Source organism: Brienomyrus brachyistius, chromosome 16 (assembly GCF_023856365.1).
Source record: "Brienomyrus brachyistius isolate T26 chromosome 16, BBRACH_0.4, whole genome shotgun sequence".
In the NCBI taxonomy this organism is placed as follows: domain Eukaryota; kingdom Metazoa; phylum Chordata; class Actinopteri; order Osteoglossiformes; family Mormyridae; genus Brienomyrus; species Brienomyrus brachyistius.
Genome location: NC_064548.1, coordinates 5,269,066 through 5,287,744, shown reverse-complemented (window position 1 = coordinate 5,287,744; position 18,679 = coordinate 5,269,066). Strand labels below are relative to the sequence as shown.

General features: G+C 44.9%; 1 protein-coding gene across 2 annotated transcripts in view; it reads left to right on the top strand.

The window, feature by feature from the left end:
• The window catches only part of arhgap15 (Rho GTPase activating protein 15), a 123,374-nt gene that overhangs the window by 79,103 nt on the left and 25,592 nt on the right, over nucleotides 1-18,679 (top strand). For both annotated transcript variants that reach the window (XM_048978498.1, XM_048978497.1), the window contains one exon: nucleotides 3,868-4,002. In XM_048978498.1, the coding sequence (XP_048834455.1) occupies nucleotides 3,868-4,002 (135 nt within the window). The remainder of the gene's footprint in view (nucleotides 1-3,867; nucleotides 4,003-18,679) is intronic.

Here is an 18,679-nt window from a genome sequence, read left to right as displayed (position 1 = left end):
TGCTCTCCGCTTTCCTTTTATAAAGTACTTATTGTGCTGCGTTTCCATCGCAGTTTAACAGAGTGTCTTCCTGCACAGCAGGTACTTTTTTACATTCCTACATTCCGTTACACTCTTCTTCAATTTCATTTAATTCCGTAGTACTTCTAAGGCCAATCTCAGCATTTTACGTTTATGTGAAATTTTAAATATGAATTACTTCAGCTAAATGGTCGTTATAGATAATTACCAAATGTACTGAACGGAGATAAGATGATTATTTTGAACCACGTGATATTCTTCAAAGATAGGTCATTTATAATGTTTGCAGTGCTTTTTGACTTCAAATAAAAAGATAAACATTTCAAACATCTCGTTGGAAAACATCTTGAGTGATACGTATCACCGGATCTAAATGCTTGGTAAATTAAACGCATAACGTCCAGTGGTGTAGTTCTTTAGTATGGTATAAATAAGTATTCATTGACTTTTTTCAGAGGAGCATTAAAGATGGGTTTTGTAGCACATGAAAGCATTTCACGCAATAGAATATAGTAATAGGGGGAGGGAAAAATGCTTCACAGCACAAAAGTGTGATCCAGATCATGGTTGGGTTGGAAAAAAATAAAGCAAAATCCTGGGTCTGTCTCTTTTCCCAAATTATCTAATTTGTCCTTTATGAGCGATTGTAGCCTGAGGTCTTTTTCTAGTGAACAAGAGAAGCTCTTGTTAGCCAGTGGGTGCCCTAAAGACGGCCGTAGAAAGCAGATATAAATCATAATTCTGAGACAGAGGAATTCACTTATGGGTCATGGCTAAGTTATTCATTTCATTGCAGCACGGTGCTGCCTTGTCCTGAGCTTCCATCTGCGAGAATGTCGCTCGTCTCGTGACTCGAGAGGTCGAGGGGTGGGGGGGGGTGACATAACCGACTTAGCAGGCATTATTTCCGAACACAGTGGCACCTTGTGTTCCCGCTTCCCGCCCGTCTACCAAGAATCCCGATTCCCTCATCCTCGGTTCGTCCAAAAAAAGCTCTGAAGTGCTGGGAATGTCACTCTCTGTAGTGATGAATGACACTTGACCTCGGACTTGTTCCTCTGAAATTCATTGAAAACTAAATTGAAATGAGAGGCCATCTATGGGCTTTTTTGTCACTGATGCCTTTCAGAAAGAAAAAGAAAAGAAAGACACACACTTCAACTGCCACTGTCAAGGTACGCGGGGCTAAATGAAGAATAAGTGCGCTTTGCCTCTGCTGATTAGGAGGGTGATTTACAGAGGTTCTCCGAAACGGATTTCCGTACCTACTCCCCCCACGTCACATTCCTGAACCCCACGATGCTCGTCGACTTGTCTCTGAATGGACTTGAATATGATTAATTGTTCGGAGCGGCGGTTATGGCGGCTGGACCTGTCAGGCAGTGGCCCCGCCGTTGGCACGCCGGCTAAATGGCTGGTTGCCCATTGTGTCGCCGAGCAAGACGGAGGCAAGGGAGACAGAGTGGTGTCCATTCATCACGGCCGCCCGCCCGCCGAATGCCGTCCCGGGAAAATACCAACACGCTGCAAAGCCGGCTTTGTTACGCACGTGTTTTGTTTTGTTTCTGTATAATGCACCCCTCTGCACTGCGAGCCTTACACCATCATTCCAATGGAGTGCTTTGCTCGTATACCGGCAACCGTCTAGCCTGTAAAGGAACCATGCATGTTTTACAAAAAAATGCTTTCGCCGTTAATGAAAAACACAAGTGTGGCACTCTCACGAAAACAAACACGGCCAAATGTATTCTTACTAATTGGCCTGTTAACGCCGCTAAATATGGCCGTATTAAACCTAAGAGCACAAACGGGTCGTTTCATCGCGAGCACCCCTTGGCTAGAGAACAGGCGGCAACGCAGGAAGTTTACGCCCCGGCTTTGCCAGCCGAGGTCAGACGCTCGATCGGGAGCGACGATTTTAGGAGTATTTATTTACTCCTGGTCATAAAATGTCAGAGCAAAGTGGTGTCGTGCCAAGTGGCAGCGCCGTATGGGAACGTAAAATCTCACACGGATGATCTGGAAAGTGGTGTGACAGGCCTGAGCTTGGGAATCAGAGCAGCTGTACGGGCGTACGAAATCAGGGCCCTTTATTAAAGCGAAAGCCGGGCCGTTAGATCAAGAGGACGGGGACAGGGTTGGGCACGGGGGGGCCGTCATGGTGTGTGGGACATATCAAAATATTTGACAGGCTTCACTGTAATGAAAAGCCCCTCCCCCTTCAGAGCGACAGTGAGCCGGCGCGGGCGGCCCCTGCTCTCCTGATGTCATTGTTCAGCTGCCCGGCACTCAAAGCTGCCCCGTAGGATGAAGTCAGTCTTCATTATGACCACATAATGAAATTAAGGGACATTTGTTAATTGAATTCAATCAAACTGACTCGGGCATTATCATGGGTGGGGTGGAGGGGCCTGTATAAAAAAGCATTTCTAAAGAAGATTTCGTTTGATTAACAAGCAAGTCTGAGCCAAAAACGGCCGTTTAGAGTCATAAGCAAAGAGCAGCAAGAGCTGCTTTTAGTTGGGCTCTCCGTGAGGCTTCCTGTGACCCGTGTGAACTTCACAAATACTCCTGACATGGACCATACCTTGGCCACTGTCCTCCAGTCACAGGGACACAGGGACATTATTAGATATCAGATCCTTACACAGTCTTCAGTTCTAGACAATACAGCAACTTCACATGGTCAGCGTCAATGACACTCACACACACACACACACACATACAGTATCAGTCAAAAGTTTGGACGTGCCAAGCCGCCTACAAAGGAGAGTGCGAGGGTAATAGTGTCGCATCACATGATCTGGACACCTGACACAAACACAGTAAAGACGGTTTTGAAGGAGTTTAATTCCTAGTCAGTATATAATTCCAGATATATTCTTTATAGTTTTAATGTCTTTATTATTATACTAAAATGTAGAGAATAGTTCAAACAAACATTTCTGTGGATAGGCGTGTTCAAACTTTTGACTGGTACCATATAAACACGTACACGCATACACACACGCACACACAAGGCAGTGAGGCAAGGTAAGGCAGAGGAGTCATAGCTCACTGATGGTGTTGAGGCAAGGTAAGGCAGAGGAGTCATGGCTCCCCGATGGTGGTAAGACAAGGTAAGGCAGAGGAGTCATGGCTCCCTGATTATGGTGAGGCATGGAAAGCCAGAGGAGTCATGATGGTGGTGAGGCACAGTAAGGCAGAGGAGTCATGGCTCCCTGCTGGTGGTGAGGCATGGTAAGGCAGAGGAGTCATGGCTCCCTGATGGTGGCAAGGCACGGTAAGGCAGAGGAGTCATGGCTCCCTGATGGGTGTGAGGCACGGTAAGGCAGAGGAGTCATGGCTCCCTGATGGTGGTGAGGCATGGTAAGGCAGAGGAGTCATGGCCCCCTTATGGATGTGAGGCATGGTAAGGCAGAGGAAACATGGCTGCTCATTACATCATCGTGTGCTGGTCCCCTCAAACCACGAGACCCCTCCCTTGTTCCGGCCGTGTCACATGGCCACCCACAGCATCAAAAGCTAATAGCCTTTAAACACTTTCTGCTGTGCTGCTAATTCCCTCACCAGTGCATTATGGGAATTAATGTACCTGACATCCTGCGTCAGTAGCAGTGGCTGGCTTTGTCCCTCTTACATTTAGCTTGATGCATTCCTACAGATGGCATGCTATTGGAAAACATTCCCCTCCCCAAGGGGGGGGGGTGCACAGGCGCTAACCCTCTAGGTGCAGAAGGCTGTTAGCGGTGCCTGATGATAGTAGGCAAACATTAACATAATAATTAGTGCCTTGTAATTGTTTCATTAAAACCAGTTGTTCCATTTCTCCCCGTGTTTTCCCAGAAGAGCCACTGAATTTGGACGACAGCCAGTGGGAGGACATCCACGTCGTCACCGGAGCACTCAAGATGTTTTTCCGGGAGCTTCCGGAACCGCTCCTGCCGTACCGCTTCTTCGAGTCCTTCGTGGAGGCGATCAGTGAGTGGCCCCCACTTCGACATTCTTCTCGTTTGTGATATTAGACTGTCTGAGTTTGGGGGTGGTGGGGGGGGGCTGGGAATAGGCCTCTTAATTTAGACTGTGTGGATGGTTTGGCGTGTTTCAGAACACACACACGTTTGGTGAGTGGATCAGGTCCGTGGCGGCATGGGGCACCCAGTGGGGGGCGCTCAAGAGGTCTGAGGCCACCCACTGGGCCTCCTGCGTGCGCTCCTCCTCACTACACATACCTGTCTGTTGTTGTTTGTTCAGTTAAGTTTGCCTCCTCTTTGCTGTACCTCTGTTTTCACCAGAAACTCTTAACGAAGCCTGATCTTTAATTGAAAGCTGCCAGCTTCTCTCCATAGCTGCACTTCCCTCATGGTCCAGTAAGAGGCGCTACTCACAAGCCTGGCAGTTACTGTGGGGCAGAGAATTGCAAACACGCTTAATATAATATGGGTGGGGATGTGACATTTTATGTGGCCTCAGAACCGTAAAAGACATTTCCGCGGGATGTTTAATCACAGCGATATCAAATAGGCGAACAAAGGAGAACGCGCCCCCGCAATGCACAAGACGGCGCAGGGGAGGAGTCCGAAGCCGCGTCCGTGTGTCTGTGCTCCTTCAAGGGGTGAGGCCCCTCCCCTGCGGGCAAATCAATTTACGGCTGTTGATAATGTATCAGCACACTTATTGAGTCTTGAAAGAAGGGCAATTTTATAGCAATAGTGCAATCTTTGTTGCCAGAAATACAGATAAACAATTCAGCGTGTGAAATATGAATGCGAGTGCTTGTTTCTTAACAGTCCTCCTGATTTGCTTACTGTAGTTTAGACATTCGTTCACAGTCTGATTGATAGTTGTGCCCCGTAATTAACTTTTTGTGTACTATCTATAAATCAGCATCTTTAAATGTAGTGTGTGGCTTACGCTTGTGCCGATAACAACTTAGAAAGTTCATCCATCTGCGAAGCGGAATTTAATTTTGTTGCCTCTGATATCCGATTTGGAGTTGGGAAAAGAAACTTTATACATGGAGTCTTTACAGGGCTTAGACATCTATGTTTTTTCATTGTACAGAACAAGTATTCATTTGAAGGACCGGCTTTCTTAGAAAGACATGTGGCTTTCATAGTATCATGTTCATAACGTGACTAATCTTGTTCCCAGCCTCTTTAAAAATCCGTCAGATTAATTTTCATGGGTGGATGACCACACAGCAGAAAGGCGTGGTTTTCAAACTGAGCCCCTCATTTCTGGTGATGCGTCCACATTGATCGCCATGGCAGCTCTGAGCCGTCCTGCGTAACCTGTCCTACAACCGGCAAGCATCTTCATCTTGTTATTCTGCTTTCTTCCATTCACCTCCTGAAAACTCCTCTGGATCCTCAGAATTTGCGTCATGCCGGGCAAACCGGAGAAATCAGATTCAATTTGCTGGGAATATGTAAAGTGCTCCCCCCAACCACCACCAACGCTCTCAGACATGCACCCAGGAAATTACCAGACCTATCCGGCCAATTGACAGCCCCTCCTCTCGAGCTTTTGGGTGTGTTTCACAGGAAGTTCCCTCGGCTCCGAGGTAGGAGGTAGATCAATCCCGGCAGAGTGGAGACGCGCCCAAAGTGCTGGCGGCCTGCCCCGGGAAGATACTAATGTGCACGTCTGCCCACACGCCGCTCCATTGTCCATCAGCGTCTCCGCCTTCGTGTGTGTGACTAACTGCTCCATGATGAGAAGGCACAGGCCACCTGGGATGACACCGTCCAAAGGCACACGTGTGGCCCGGATAAGCTGAGAGCCAGCACGGACCCTCATCTCATTCTGTAATTTGTTTACTCCTATTATGATTTTCTATCCTCCCCAGCAGTGAGTTTTTGATCCTAAATGTCATAGGAGGGCTCTGTCCAATCAGGCCGGGTCTAAGAATCGACCTTCAACTGTGTTTCTTCATTGAAGCTCATGTTCACTCCTCGGGAGTTAAGTAAGGTGCCGGTCCAATCATCTATCGTCCCTTCGCTTATCTTGTACCGGGTTACAGGGGGCTTGCTCTAGGTAGCACAATGCACAAGGTCGCAGATACCCTGGATGGAATGACAGTCCATCGTGTTTACAACATGAAGGCTGAAATGGGGCTTTGGTACATTTCCTTGACAGAGATAACTCTGTGTAGCTCCTTAGCTTGGCCTGATTAATGGCTGCCATTGGGTGGGTTGGTAACCCCCCCCCCCCCCCCCCCCAGGGGCAGCCCTGGGGGCTAGCTGTCTGTTCCGGGGATGCCCAACCCATGCTCCCTTGTTCCGGGTCTTCCTCTCACATATGGGACAGGAAGGCTGGATTGCATTCATGCACCAGAGTACTGGATGCAATGATATAAAATGGCATCCCATAGTGCCACAGACACCTTCTCTCTTTGGGCTGGGCTAGACGGGTCCTCTCTCTGGACGCGGTTGGGCGGTCGCTGTCTGCTAGTCCAAGCCCCTCCCCCCTCCCCCCACCACACATGAATAAATGATGCTGGTAAAAACGAGCGGTTTCCCCCGCGGGCCCTGGGACACACGGGCACCATCTGTACCCCGTCTCAGGTTCCAAGGAAAGTTTGTGTGAGGAAGCAGCCAGAGCAGGGGCTTCTGGGAGCCGTGGCCGGAGCGGGCCATCTGATGGGCCCCGGGCCGCCGTCATACACGTCTGATTACAGAGCAGCTTTGTGACGCCGGGGCCGCGGGGGTGCGGGGGGGCGTATTTAATTAGCCTGGTTAGCGATCGTGGTCAGGATTGTGAAGTGTCATTCTAATTATCATTTGATTGCTCCTTTATTCTAAGCATATTTAACATGTATAGAGAGTGTACACATAAACCCGTCATATATGTGTTTTGATTTGTTGTGTATGTAAGTGTGTGTGTGTGTGTGTGTATATATATATATATATATATATATATATATATATATATATATAGTTTCCTTAATGCAGGCACTTGTTTGCAGTGAAACAGATGAAAACAGTGTGTGTGTTTTTCCTGCTGTCAGTGGCATCAGTGGCAGTTTAGGTATCTAATTAGTACTGGCAGACCTCCTCATAGCAGGAGGTGTAATTAGCTTTACCTGCAACACTTTCTGCCGATTGAGAGATATCCGTGCAGGCCACTCAGGGCCATACATGCCGCTTTTCTTAAAGGGAAATGGCTTTTATAATTAGGGCCAAAAAAAAGCGCACAGTGCAGTCTTTCATCTGGCACGGTGCACATTTAAGTGCACGGATGATCATTTCTCGGGCTGAGATTTCATCGCGTCCTTCTCTTTTCTTCTTCTGAATGTGTTTTCAATTGTTTAGTGGCGTGAGTTTTAAGCTTCCTGGGTTTGCCCTGCAGTAGGACCATGTGCGCAAACCTCTTTGATCCCATCTCAATAGGAAATATCAAAGCGGTGACACAAGGAAGTCCAGGGACACTGATGTCATCCTGAGAGAACATTCGGGCGCCCGCTGTCCTCCCTGCTCGGGTTCATACCCCACTCCTACCTCTGCGGCCCTCGCTACCTCCAACAGAACAGAAGAATATGTATTGCGCAGAGACCTGGAAGAAAGTCAGTGGCTAGCTGCAAAGCTTGCTAATAATGTGAAAGAAACTTCACAAAGAATAGGTAATTTGGAACACAAAAAGAATAACTAATTTGGAATGCACATACCCCAAGTGGCCAAATCATTTATGCCTAATGGAATGGCGTGTGGAATCATTTTTATCGCAATTAGCAGCTTGCTTCATTACCTGTCATTGAAAGGGCCTCACAATGCAGCAGACAGAGAAGGGCTGATGGAAAAGGGCCCAACAGAGAAGGGCCAATGGAAAAGGGCAAAGGGCCAACGAGAAAGGCCAATGGAAAAGGGAGAAGGGCCGAAGACAAGGGCCAATGGAATAGGGAGAAGGGCTGATGAGAAGGGCCAATGGAATAGGGAGAAGAGCCAGCGGGAAGGGCCAATGGAATAGAGAGAAAGGCTGACTAGAAGGGCCATTGAAAAAGGGAGAAGGGCTGACTGAGAAAAGCCCAAAAGAGAAGGGCCAGTGGAAAAGGGTCTGACAGAGAAGGTTTGGCAGCAAGTGGTAACTGAGAAAAAGGGCAACAGAGAGAAGGGGTCAATGGAGAAACAATGCGACAGAGAAAAGGGCAGACACACAGAAGGGGTGATGAAGAGAAGGGGTGATGGAGAAAGGCTCAATGGAGAAAAGGAGCGAAGGAGAGAAGGGGCGATGGAGAGAAGGTCTGACAAATAGAAGGGGCAATGGAGCGAAGGGTTGACAGACAAAGTCCATTTGGAGAGCAGGGGTGACAGAGGAAAGGGGCAATGGAGTAGAGAGCTGACAGAGAGAAGAACCAGATGGAAATAAGGGGTAATAGAGAAATGCTGGTGGAGACCCTTTCATGAGCTGAGTTTTTGTTGAGTGTCATACCCGTGTGCGGATTGCCAAGAGAAGCCATTTGGAGCAGTCCTAGTGGGTGTTTTCATTATATATTTTTTAATGTATAGACAGAGGAATTGGCATTTTCGTCGTGTAATTAATACAATGGCCTATTTATCTATTTTTGTGCTTTTCTTTGATTGAACAAAGCATAGTCCTTGACCTTTGTGTACTGCCTCCAAACTCCACATGCTAATGTGGCTCAAACCTCTATCACCAGCAGACTTGCTTCAAGTTCTAACTGATATGCAGGTGTCCCAAACCATCCCTGAAGGAGGCGCTATGGAGCCAATTAATGACCACCCCTAAATGGGTGTCAGGATGTGCGTGTGAATTGCATTTAATTAGCGGTTGTGCATAAGTGCAAGCCAGCCCCTTACCCCCCCATGTCTTGCTTTTAGCGGAAGCCAGTGAAGTGCATTCTGGGATGAACATCGTAGACGCTCTCGTCCATCACTCATAATAAAGCTCTCTGACATGGCAGATCACGGTCATCCATCAGTCCTCACTTAAGACACAAGTTTGGCTTTTCTTCCATGACAGCGGTGAGAGATCGCTGTCATTAGGAGCAGATCTTTTGTTTTGATGGCCCTTTTAATGGGGTTGCATTAGCAAGGGTCCTAGGGGCCAGTTTTTGGGTGATTAAGCAAGGAACACATTTACAAGTCACTAATTGAGACGCCGGTGCCAGGATCCCACAGATCGCACCTCCTATTATGGGATGCTGTTGCTCAGGCATCACGGCAGATGCCCGAGCCGTAGAGCAAACCATAATGTGGTCCTCTAAAGGTCATAAGCACCGTACAGGGGCTGCACTGCAGGAGGGCATCTGAATTAGCATTCCAGGGTCCTAAATTTGTACCCTCAACTGTGGCGGGCAGATTGCATCAGACTGAAAATGAACTTCTGGATTTTAATCTGATACGATAGTTTTCCTCTACACAACAGAAATGTGCTTCTTCTGTGTTAATTAAATCTGCCGAGCTGGGAATACGCTCATTTGCCCTTGGATCCTTACAGCGTTGTTTGATGATACGTTTTTGTGAGCGTAATCCTGGCCTAATTTGCAATGTTAAAAAAAACACAGCACATGAGAACAGTCTAGAATAATCACCTGAGATGAAGCACGTTTTGTCACTCTAGAGCTTGTTTGATTTTTTATTTATATTTGTAAATCTGTTTGATATTCAGTCCAGGTCAGGAAGCACGTTTTCAGAAGGTAAATAATACATGTTTTTCTTTCCTTTCTTTTCTTTAAGACTTTTGTATCTAATTCCCGAGTGCCCATTACTCATTAAAAATGTTTAACAACATTTTAATTGAAGAATTAATTACCTTCTGCTGGGCAAATTCTTCCTAAATTCCAGCAAGGGAGTCATCAAATGCAATAAAAGCAGGCAGCAGTGTAGGTTTGGTCTTTTATGGTACAGACACAGGATTTTAATCCTAATTTTACTTAGCTAGATATGTTGTCATTTAATATTCCACATTTGAAACTGAAAACGACTTTACTGTAAATAATAGTCAAATGATTGTTTTATAATGCTGGCAAAATTGCTGTTGATGTACGATGACTCTGATCCTGCGACAGAAGAAACAGGCATTCGTAACCGTATACAGGCCAAAGTCCTACACGAGTGAAGTAACAGAGCCTCTCCTTAACTGTACATTCACACCACGGGCTGCGAGACCGTCAGCATTCGTTCTGGCCACCCTGCCCACAACACTAGCGAACTCTTGGGATGCTCTCTGATGTTGATGTAGTAGGTTGGGACAAGGTCGTTCAGCATGCTAGGTCTGGCGAATTTTTTAAAGGGGTCATCAAGTCAAACAAACACGTAGCTTATCTTTGTGCCGACTGCCGATAGGGTATAATTTGTCAAAGCACACGTCATTATGTTAAGACAAATACTAATGCTAGAAATAAGTAATGCTAACGTCGCTGAAGATTTACATCGTTTTGCATGCTATGGTGCGAAAATGCGATTTTGTTTTCCTTTCGTTTTTCACAAAATATATATTATGCATTTCATCAACTCATCTGGAACACCAATAATTTCAAACACCTTAGTCTATGCCAGATTTTTTAATATATGTCCTTGTAGCAAACAGGGACACTGCATAAATAACGGGGAACCCTGTTACGGCAATGATCAGTTTTAAGGAATGTCATCGCGGTATAAACCCTGAGACAGAATAGGTCTTGACGCAGATTTTGTTTTTTTTGCTTTCTGGCCACAGCATTTATCCTTTTTTTCCCTACAACACCAAAAAAATCTCTTTCAATCCTAGGCTCAGTTAATCCCCAGTGAGTGTTAGAACCTCTAGGAAGCTGGTTTACTATCAGACTGTCGGGAAACGTTCACAATGAAATCCTTATTGTTCTGTGAAAATTTGGGAGAAATGAATTGTGTAAGAAGTGATTTTTTTATGTTTTGGAATTTGCACTGATCATATGTTTAATGCTTCCTTTTGTGTTAATGTCACACCCGCCCCACGCTTTCATAATATCGGTGAAACTTGCCGGTAAAAATTACATGAACGCAAAATTAAAGAGTGTACGTAAGAACGTGCGCTCAATAGCCTAGATGATGGATATGTTAATAGAAACCTATAAAAATAATTGTTTATATAGTTTTATATTGGGCTGTCTGAGGGTTACTTCACTTGCTCCAAGTCAGACATATAATTCAGATATTAGACAAAACAATGAACCTCTTTGTTGAGATTTTCACTAATTTGGAGTTTCAGTGGTTATGATTAAAAGCCTAAATATTATCATATGGCAACCAATATAATGCATTACAGACGGAAACCTTTGCCCTTGAATAGAAAAGTACATCTTAGTATGGAAAGACCTTTTTTAACATGTAAATCTGTTCTGTGTCGATATGGTGTAAAAATACATGTCTACATGGGTTTTTTAAACACGTATCTGTATGCCACTTAAATTTTAGAATGACTAGAGGGTGCGATACGCCTTGTAGAGACGTGTGCTGTCTCAGAGTTTATACACTGTTTAGTTCTGTTTTGTGGAACTCTCTGTAACGGAGCATTTCTACATTCCAATTGGTTCCCGCCAAACCACGTCATAGCTCATTATCATAAGGTTGCCCAGGCTTCATCTCATTGCCATGAAGCTGACTGGAGGTTTGGAGGCTCCTTCCGCCCAAATCATGCCTCGCCACCTTGCGCCGTACCCTCCCATACACAATGAATTACTTCCAGTCGCTTTAAAGCTCTTGCCACTCGCGGTGTGAACTCGTGAAGCCCTGTGCAGGTTGAATCCCACCACCCAGCTAACATGGAGACAAGAGCATGAGTGTGAAAGCAGTGTCAGTGTGAGCCTTTAGCTTTGGTAGCCATGAGCCTTTAGCTTTGGTAGCAATGAGCCTTTAGTTTTGGTAGCCATGAGCCTTTAGCTTTGGTAGCCATGAGCCTTTAGCTTTGGTAGTCATGAGCCTTTAGCTTTGGTAGCCATGAGCCTTTAGCTTTGGTAGCCATGAGCCTTTAGCTTTGGTAGTCATGAGCCTTTAGCTTTGGTAGTCATGAGCCTTTAGCTTTGGTAGTCATGAACCTTTAGCTTTGGTAGCCATGAACCTTTAGCTTTGGTAGTCATGAGCCTTTAGCTTTGGTAGCCATGAACCTTTAGCTTTGGTAGCCACGGAAGGGTTTATTATTTAAACGTGTTGCTCTTTCTCCTTCATCGTTCATTTCCATGCTGTTCATATTTAATGTCAACCAACTGCCCATCCAGCATTCTCCCCTGTTTAGTATATCCCCCATCCTGTCAATGACAAGGATGCTAGGCTCTAAAACTGACCCCCCCCCCCCCACCCCCACCCGCCGCATTTAGCCTGCAATTTTGATTAGTTAATCGGCCACAGTCCTCAGGTGCAGCCGTGCTCCCCCATCCTGCCACGCCGCCCTTTTTGGAAGGGAGGGGAGGCAGCTGTGTTTACAGGCCGGGTCCTGGCGCACATTTCCCAGAATCTATTATTCATATCGCTCAGCATCCGAGCGAGATCTCCCGCCACCTGTCTCACTGACAAACTCGCCCTTTTGTGCCACCCCCGCGCTGATGAATCGGGCCTTTATGAGAATTACTACCTAACATCCTCACACAATGCCGGTGGCTGCCTGTCCTGAGTGTTTCCAGTCAACGAACAAATGTCAGGCCGCGGCTTGAGCCAGCCGGCGGGTGGGCAGAGGCATTGCCGTAAAACCCCACCGCTTCTGGTTCCCCGGACCTTGAAGCAACACCCTCAGAGAAGCTGAACGGTGTGAACACAGGCCTCTGTGTGTGACCGTGGGAGGTGGCTTCTCTCTTGTAACTCGTGGAACCTAAAACGACTGCGCTGTCACCCAATAAACAGGAAGCTTATGCTTTTTATTTGGACATTCGAGTGTATTAACTCAAGTGCTTTTAATATTGTGAAATTGCTCCGTGCATCGCAGCGCTAATGAAGCCTGCAGGGCAGCAGAACGTTCTGTGGCCGAATCCTTTGCAGAGGAGACCCAAAGTTAGCTACGTAAAAAGGGACGGCATTGTCAAAATATGTATTAAAGTTGGAGGAAACCTGACAGATTGCTACTAATACATTCATTTACTTAGCTATTTACTATAATTATTTGCCCTGGAAAAAGCTTGTAAGTGTATGGATAGGTTAAGTGATAGTGTTGCTCAGACTAAGAGAGAAATGGTCACGACATTTTAGCGTTCTGTTAGCGTCTGTTTGCTAAAAGTTCATGACTAGTTTCAGGCACTGTTTTCTGTCGCATTGAAGGGTTTTAATTAATTCTGGTAGGATGGAAAAATAAAGCTAATGAGGCAGGCTGTTAGAAAAATCCATACCTTATTACGTGGTGTCGTGACGGATACCAAAAGTACATGTACACCAAATGTGTGACACTGCGGCAGGCAGCTGAACAGTGAGCACGGTGATCAGCTGCATTTTTTATCGGACCCTTTACAGAAAATGGAAGGCACATTAGCTTCATGAATATCTAACGCAATGGACTATTACGCAGGCTGAGTGATTGCTGAATAGCAAAAGTTAAGCTACCTTACAGAATGATTGTACGTAACACACTGCTTTCAGGCTAGGTTAACAAATAATCACCATTAGATTAGAAAGCAACAACGCAATAAAAACTAACATTTTAAAAATGAGGGCTTGTGCCTGACATATTGCTTTCATACTATCCTTTACCCACTGCAACCTTAAACGGGTTTAGAGCATGACCGAATGGACCATTCTTTACAGGGAAGAGCTGTATGATGTTGTGTGGGTTAAATCACACATGCTTTTGGCCGGCATTCGGTAAGAAATAGATGGTGAAATGACACAAAAGAGAAGCTTTTGGGGAAAATTTTTTAATTTATGTTCTGCACTGTCAAATCCTTCACATAAATGATTAAGGGACACATTTGCAATGTTGCTTTTGAATTAAGTGCGAAGAAATATATTGGGAAAACAACACTGTTGCGCTTTTTAAATTTGTAATTAACAAATGTATTACTAATTTGATGCATTGCTTTAATATGCAGTGCCTTGGAAGAGGAGATGAACACTAACATACAATGGCAGAGAGAAACTCATTTCAGCGCTTTGGAGAAATAAACGCTGCCTTCTTATCTGTGCTCAACGTCATTGTAACAGGCACATTCAGAATCAATTTTGCTTCAAAAACTTTTTCTATATATAAATTTCAGCTTAATTTGCATGCAAGTAAGTTGTCAGCTTAAATCTTTGAAATGCAAAATATATCTCATTTCTATATTTCATCAAGGAACGTTTCATGTTTAATAAATTACAACTTAGATCCTTCCAGACTTTGTTTTTCATTAACTAAAAGCAGAAAGGGGAGGGCTTTCAAATCTTAATCACAACCTGTAAACCTATTTGCTCTTAATGTTTTATTTTTTTCCTTTTCAATTAGACTCAAAGATCAGTAAGAAGTAACATTATCGAAGAAGCCTTATTTACACACATAGTACGTGGTATTGTGTGTAAGAGGCACAGTATTGATTTATTTAGATTCTGTGATTCTATGTTGTAAAGAGATTTCTGTTTGAGGCCTTAATTTTATCTTTATAATGTATAAATGATTATATTTATACTTATATTTATGGTACGAGGAACTTAATTAGGAGTATCTGATTGAAAAGTTTAATGTAGGGGTAGGGATTCCAGAGACAGGTGAGAGAATGTTTCACAATACAAATATTCCCTAACAAAAAATGTTGTTTTACAATGTAAGACATACTTTTAATGGCATCCACATGGCATTGAATTCAGGAAGTATATCGTCAATATTTTCCAAATGTGTGTATTGCATTTCAACATCCATCTATAAGGTTTTATTGAATCCACATAAGGGAGTCTCTACTCCTTCTAACTGTCTTATATTGTAACAGGTCATCAATCATCAAAGTCTCTCAAGATTTCAAATGGCTAGTGAGAGTGGCAATCTGCAGCTACAATCATAAGCACTGTAATAGTGCTCATTTAGATCAGCGGCCAGTTACACTGTTTTTTGCAGAATTTCCCATAAAGCATTTTCTGCTTTTGTGGTTGATAATGGGACTTACAAATATTTCTCGCCTTTTGATGTGATTCCACACACATTTGTAATTGTTGTGGCAAAGCAAGGAGAATTGGCCCTGTTTGTGTGAGACAAACATTTGAAAAATATGTTTTTTGAATTATAAATTGAATTGACGAGAATGCGATCGATATGCAGAATTAGCTATTTAATGGGATTGGTGTGTGCGGACTTGCCACAGTGAGGCATCTTTTGGGAAGATCGCCATACGGACACTTACTGTCCTTAAACCTGGACAGAACAGAAGATACACAGCATAGACGGAAGCGGGGTCGTCATTTTGCTGCCGCACTCAAAACGTCGCAAACCCTCCCCTCCACACAAATAAGTAGCTAGTGAGTAGAGTCAGGTGATTGTAGCTGTCTAACCCAGCGTTTCCCAACCCAGTCCTCTGGGAACCTCAGAAGTTCACATTTTTGCTTCCTCTCAGATCCCAGGGCACCTGTACCAGGTATTCGGTGTTCCTGATTGGCTGGGAGCTGAGAGGGAGCAAAAATGTGGACTGTCTGAGGTTACCCTAAGACTGGGTTGGGAAACACTGGTCCAGCTAATTAGCAGAACAGGTTGCTTCAGAATGTCCTAAATAAGGAACGCATTTAATATTAAATTTGATATTTAGTGTAGTGACTGTTGGAGTCTCGCACAAATACGTAGAATGAGTGGTTATAAATTCCTAAGTGCACGACCACAGAGAAGTATGATGATTTTAGCTGCTGCTTTTGCCTGCTTTTAATTTTATTCAAGACTCGAAGGCTGTCATTCCACGGGTCCCGGTTCGCAGTACAAAACAAAAGAGGGAGATGCAAAAAGTATGTAAAGAAATTGGAATTAAAAATGATTAAGATATAAAACATAAGTAAATATAAAATAGAATAAAAATATCAAATAAAAAAATAAAAAGAAACTTAAAAATAAAATGTAAAATAGAAATATATGAATTGAATGTAGACTGGCAAGTGACAGTGCAGTGATGTGCCAAAAGAGGAGGGTGTACATAGCACCCACTAGGTTAGTGACAGTAACAGTGCAGTGATGTGCCAAAAGAGGAGGGTGTACATAGCACCCACTAGGTTAGTGACAGTGACAGTGATGTGCCAAAAGAGGAGGGTGTACATAGCACCCACTAGGTTAGTGACAGTGACAGTGATGTGCCAAAAGAGGAGGGTGTACATAGCACCCACTAGGTTAGTGACAGTGCAGTGATGTGCCAAAAGAGGAGGGTGTACATAGCACCCACTAGGTTAGTGACAGTGCAGTGATGTGCCAAAAGAGGAGGGTGTACATAGCACCCACTAGGTTAGTGACAGTGACAGTGCAGTGATGTGCCAAAAGAGGAGGGTGTATATAGCACCCACTAGGTTAGTCACAGTGACAGCGACAGTGCAGTGATGTGCCAAAAGAGGAGGGTGTACATAGCACTCACTAGGTTAGTGACAGTGCAGTGATGTGCCAAAAGAGGAGGGTGTACATAGCACTCACTAGGTTAGTGACAGTGCAGTGATGTGCCAAAAGAGGAGGGTGTACATAGCACCCACTAGGTTAGTGACAGTGCAGTGATGTGCCAAAAGAGGAGGGTGTACATAGCATCCACTAGGTTAGTGAGAGTGACAGTACAGTTTTTCTGTACATAGTGGTGATGTTCATGTTCGTGTTGGGGTGGGGGCAGTCTTAGGGGTTCTGTGCCTGATGCTGCAGTATGGTGAAGGGACAAACAGAGCTCGTGTGGGGGGGTGGAGCCCCTCGTGATGCACGAGGTTTTCATCCTGCACCTGCTGATGTAGATACCCCCAATGCTACCCATGATCCTCTGCTGGAGAGCAGCTGCCATACTGTATATACAGTGATATGTGACCCGTGCTGGCAGAATGAGTCGGAATGCGCGCTAATTATGAGCTAGAGTCAAAAGTGTCAGAGAGTTAATTTTCGTCTAAATTGAGATTTTTCCAAAAATTATGTTTTGTACAGGGTTTGTCTTCAGAAATTAGTCCTTTATCTTAAATTTTCTTAGAAAATCCGTGTTTTTCTCCACTCACTCGCGGCATGACTGGGAATCCCCCCCACCGATTGTTTGGTATCACCGTGAAGGGAAACTCACGTACTTTCTAAAAATTTGCATAGAATTTCCAATGACATCACTCTGAACCATCCATCCATCCATTCATCCATGTTCCAAACCGCTTATCCTATTGGGTCGCGGGGGGTCCGGAGCCTATCCCGGAAGCAATGGGCACGAGGCAGGGAACAACCCAGGATGGGGGGCCAGCCCATCGCAGCACTCTGAACCAATAGAACTCAAATAATTATTATTATAAAAGCCCTGTTTATGTTTATGTAAACAACTTCTAACGGATGTAACTCGGTCATTTTTTGTCTGATTCCAACAAACCATACATCATTTTGAAGGTTTTAAAAAGGAGAATCTAATAATAATGATGACTCCTTTTAGAAAATTTCCTCATTCCGACTCATTTTTCCAGCACGGGTCACATATGGGATGTGAGGACACTCTCCACCACACTCCTGTAGAAAGAAGTGAGTACCGAAGTGCCGAATATCAGACCTCCTCAGACTTAGCCAGAGATCTGGGTTTCAGCTCACAGGGCGCAGTGTATAACACACAAGGACCTGTTGGTAGAAGCACGTGTGGCCAGTTTAATAATCGATTATGTCAGGCAAAGTGAATAAGTCATACTAGGGACAAACTACTTTCTTTTCTACGGTAATCACATTTCACATTATTTACTTCAGAGGCTTCAAGGTCTAAGTAGCATGAAATGAGTTGGCAGGTGTTATAAGTAAGTTTTTTTTCCCCCATGTACTTACGACAAAATAAAATCATTAAAGTCAAAATATTTTCCTCCCGCGGCTACACTGTCATGCTGAAGCTGTGCCGGCAGTAAATACGAGACCTGCTATTTAACGAGGCCCTCGTTCACATTACCTCAGCCGAAAGGTGCATTGAAAGCATGTGTGCGGGGGGGCAGCCAGCCAGATTCGATTGGGAGCGGTAAAAAGTTCTGACGGAATCCCTGTTAGGGGCCGGTGAGGAGCCCAAAAGGCCGGTTAACGGGGAAATGCAGAGCGATCTCTGCTCCGGGAGAGAGAAAGAGAGCAAACCCAGTGTGTACACAAGCACCACACAACGCAATCTGACTCTGCCGTCAGTCCCGTTTCGATTAAAACCGACCAGCAGGGGCCTGTGGGGGTCGAGCCGCAGGCCGAGAGGCATAAATCAAGCTGGTCCAAGGTATAGTCATTGGGCTCGAGCGTTCGCTCCTGATTGATATAAATAACATTGTCCTCGCCATCTGTCCAATGAGGGACCTTTCCAGTTAGTGTTGGGCAACGACGGCAGAATAATTAATGAATGGTGTCCTTTGTGCCGGTAATAAAGACAAGACAAATTATGTTATAATCCAACTGCCGTTCATTTGTCTTGGCCAAATAAAACGTCAAATAAAAGTGTGCGGCCACAGTGTTTGTTTAATGGAGTGCGAGCTACCTGTTTCTGTAGGCTGAGGGCCGGCCCGAGAGCGCGCACAAAGACACTGATGTCAGGGTGATGAATTCAACTCCGCCTGCACTTCCAAAGGCCCGGGACCGAGCCATC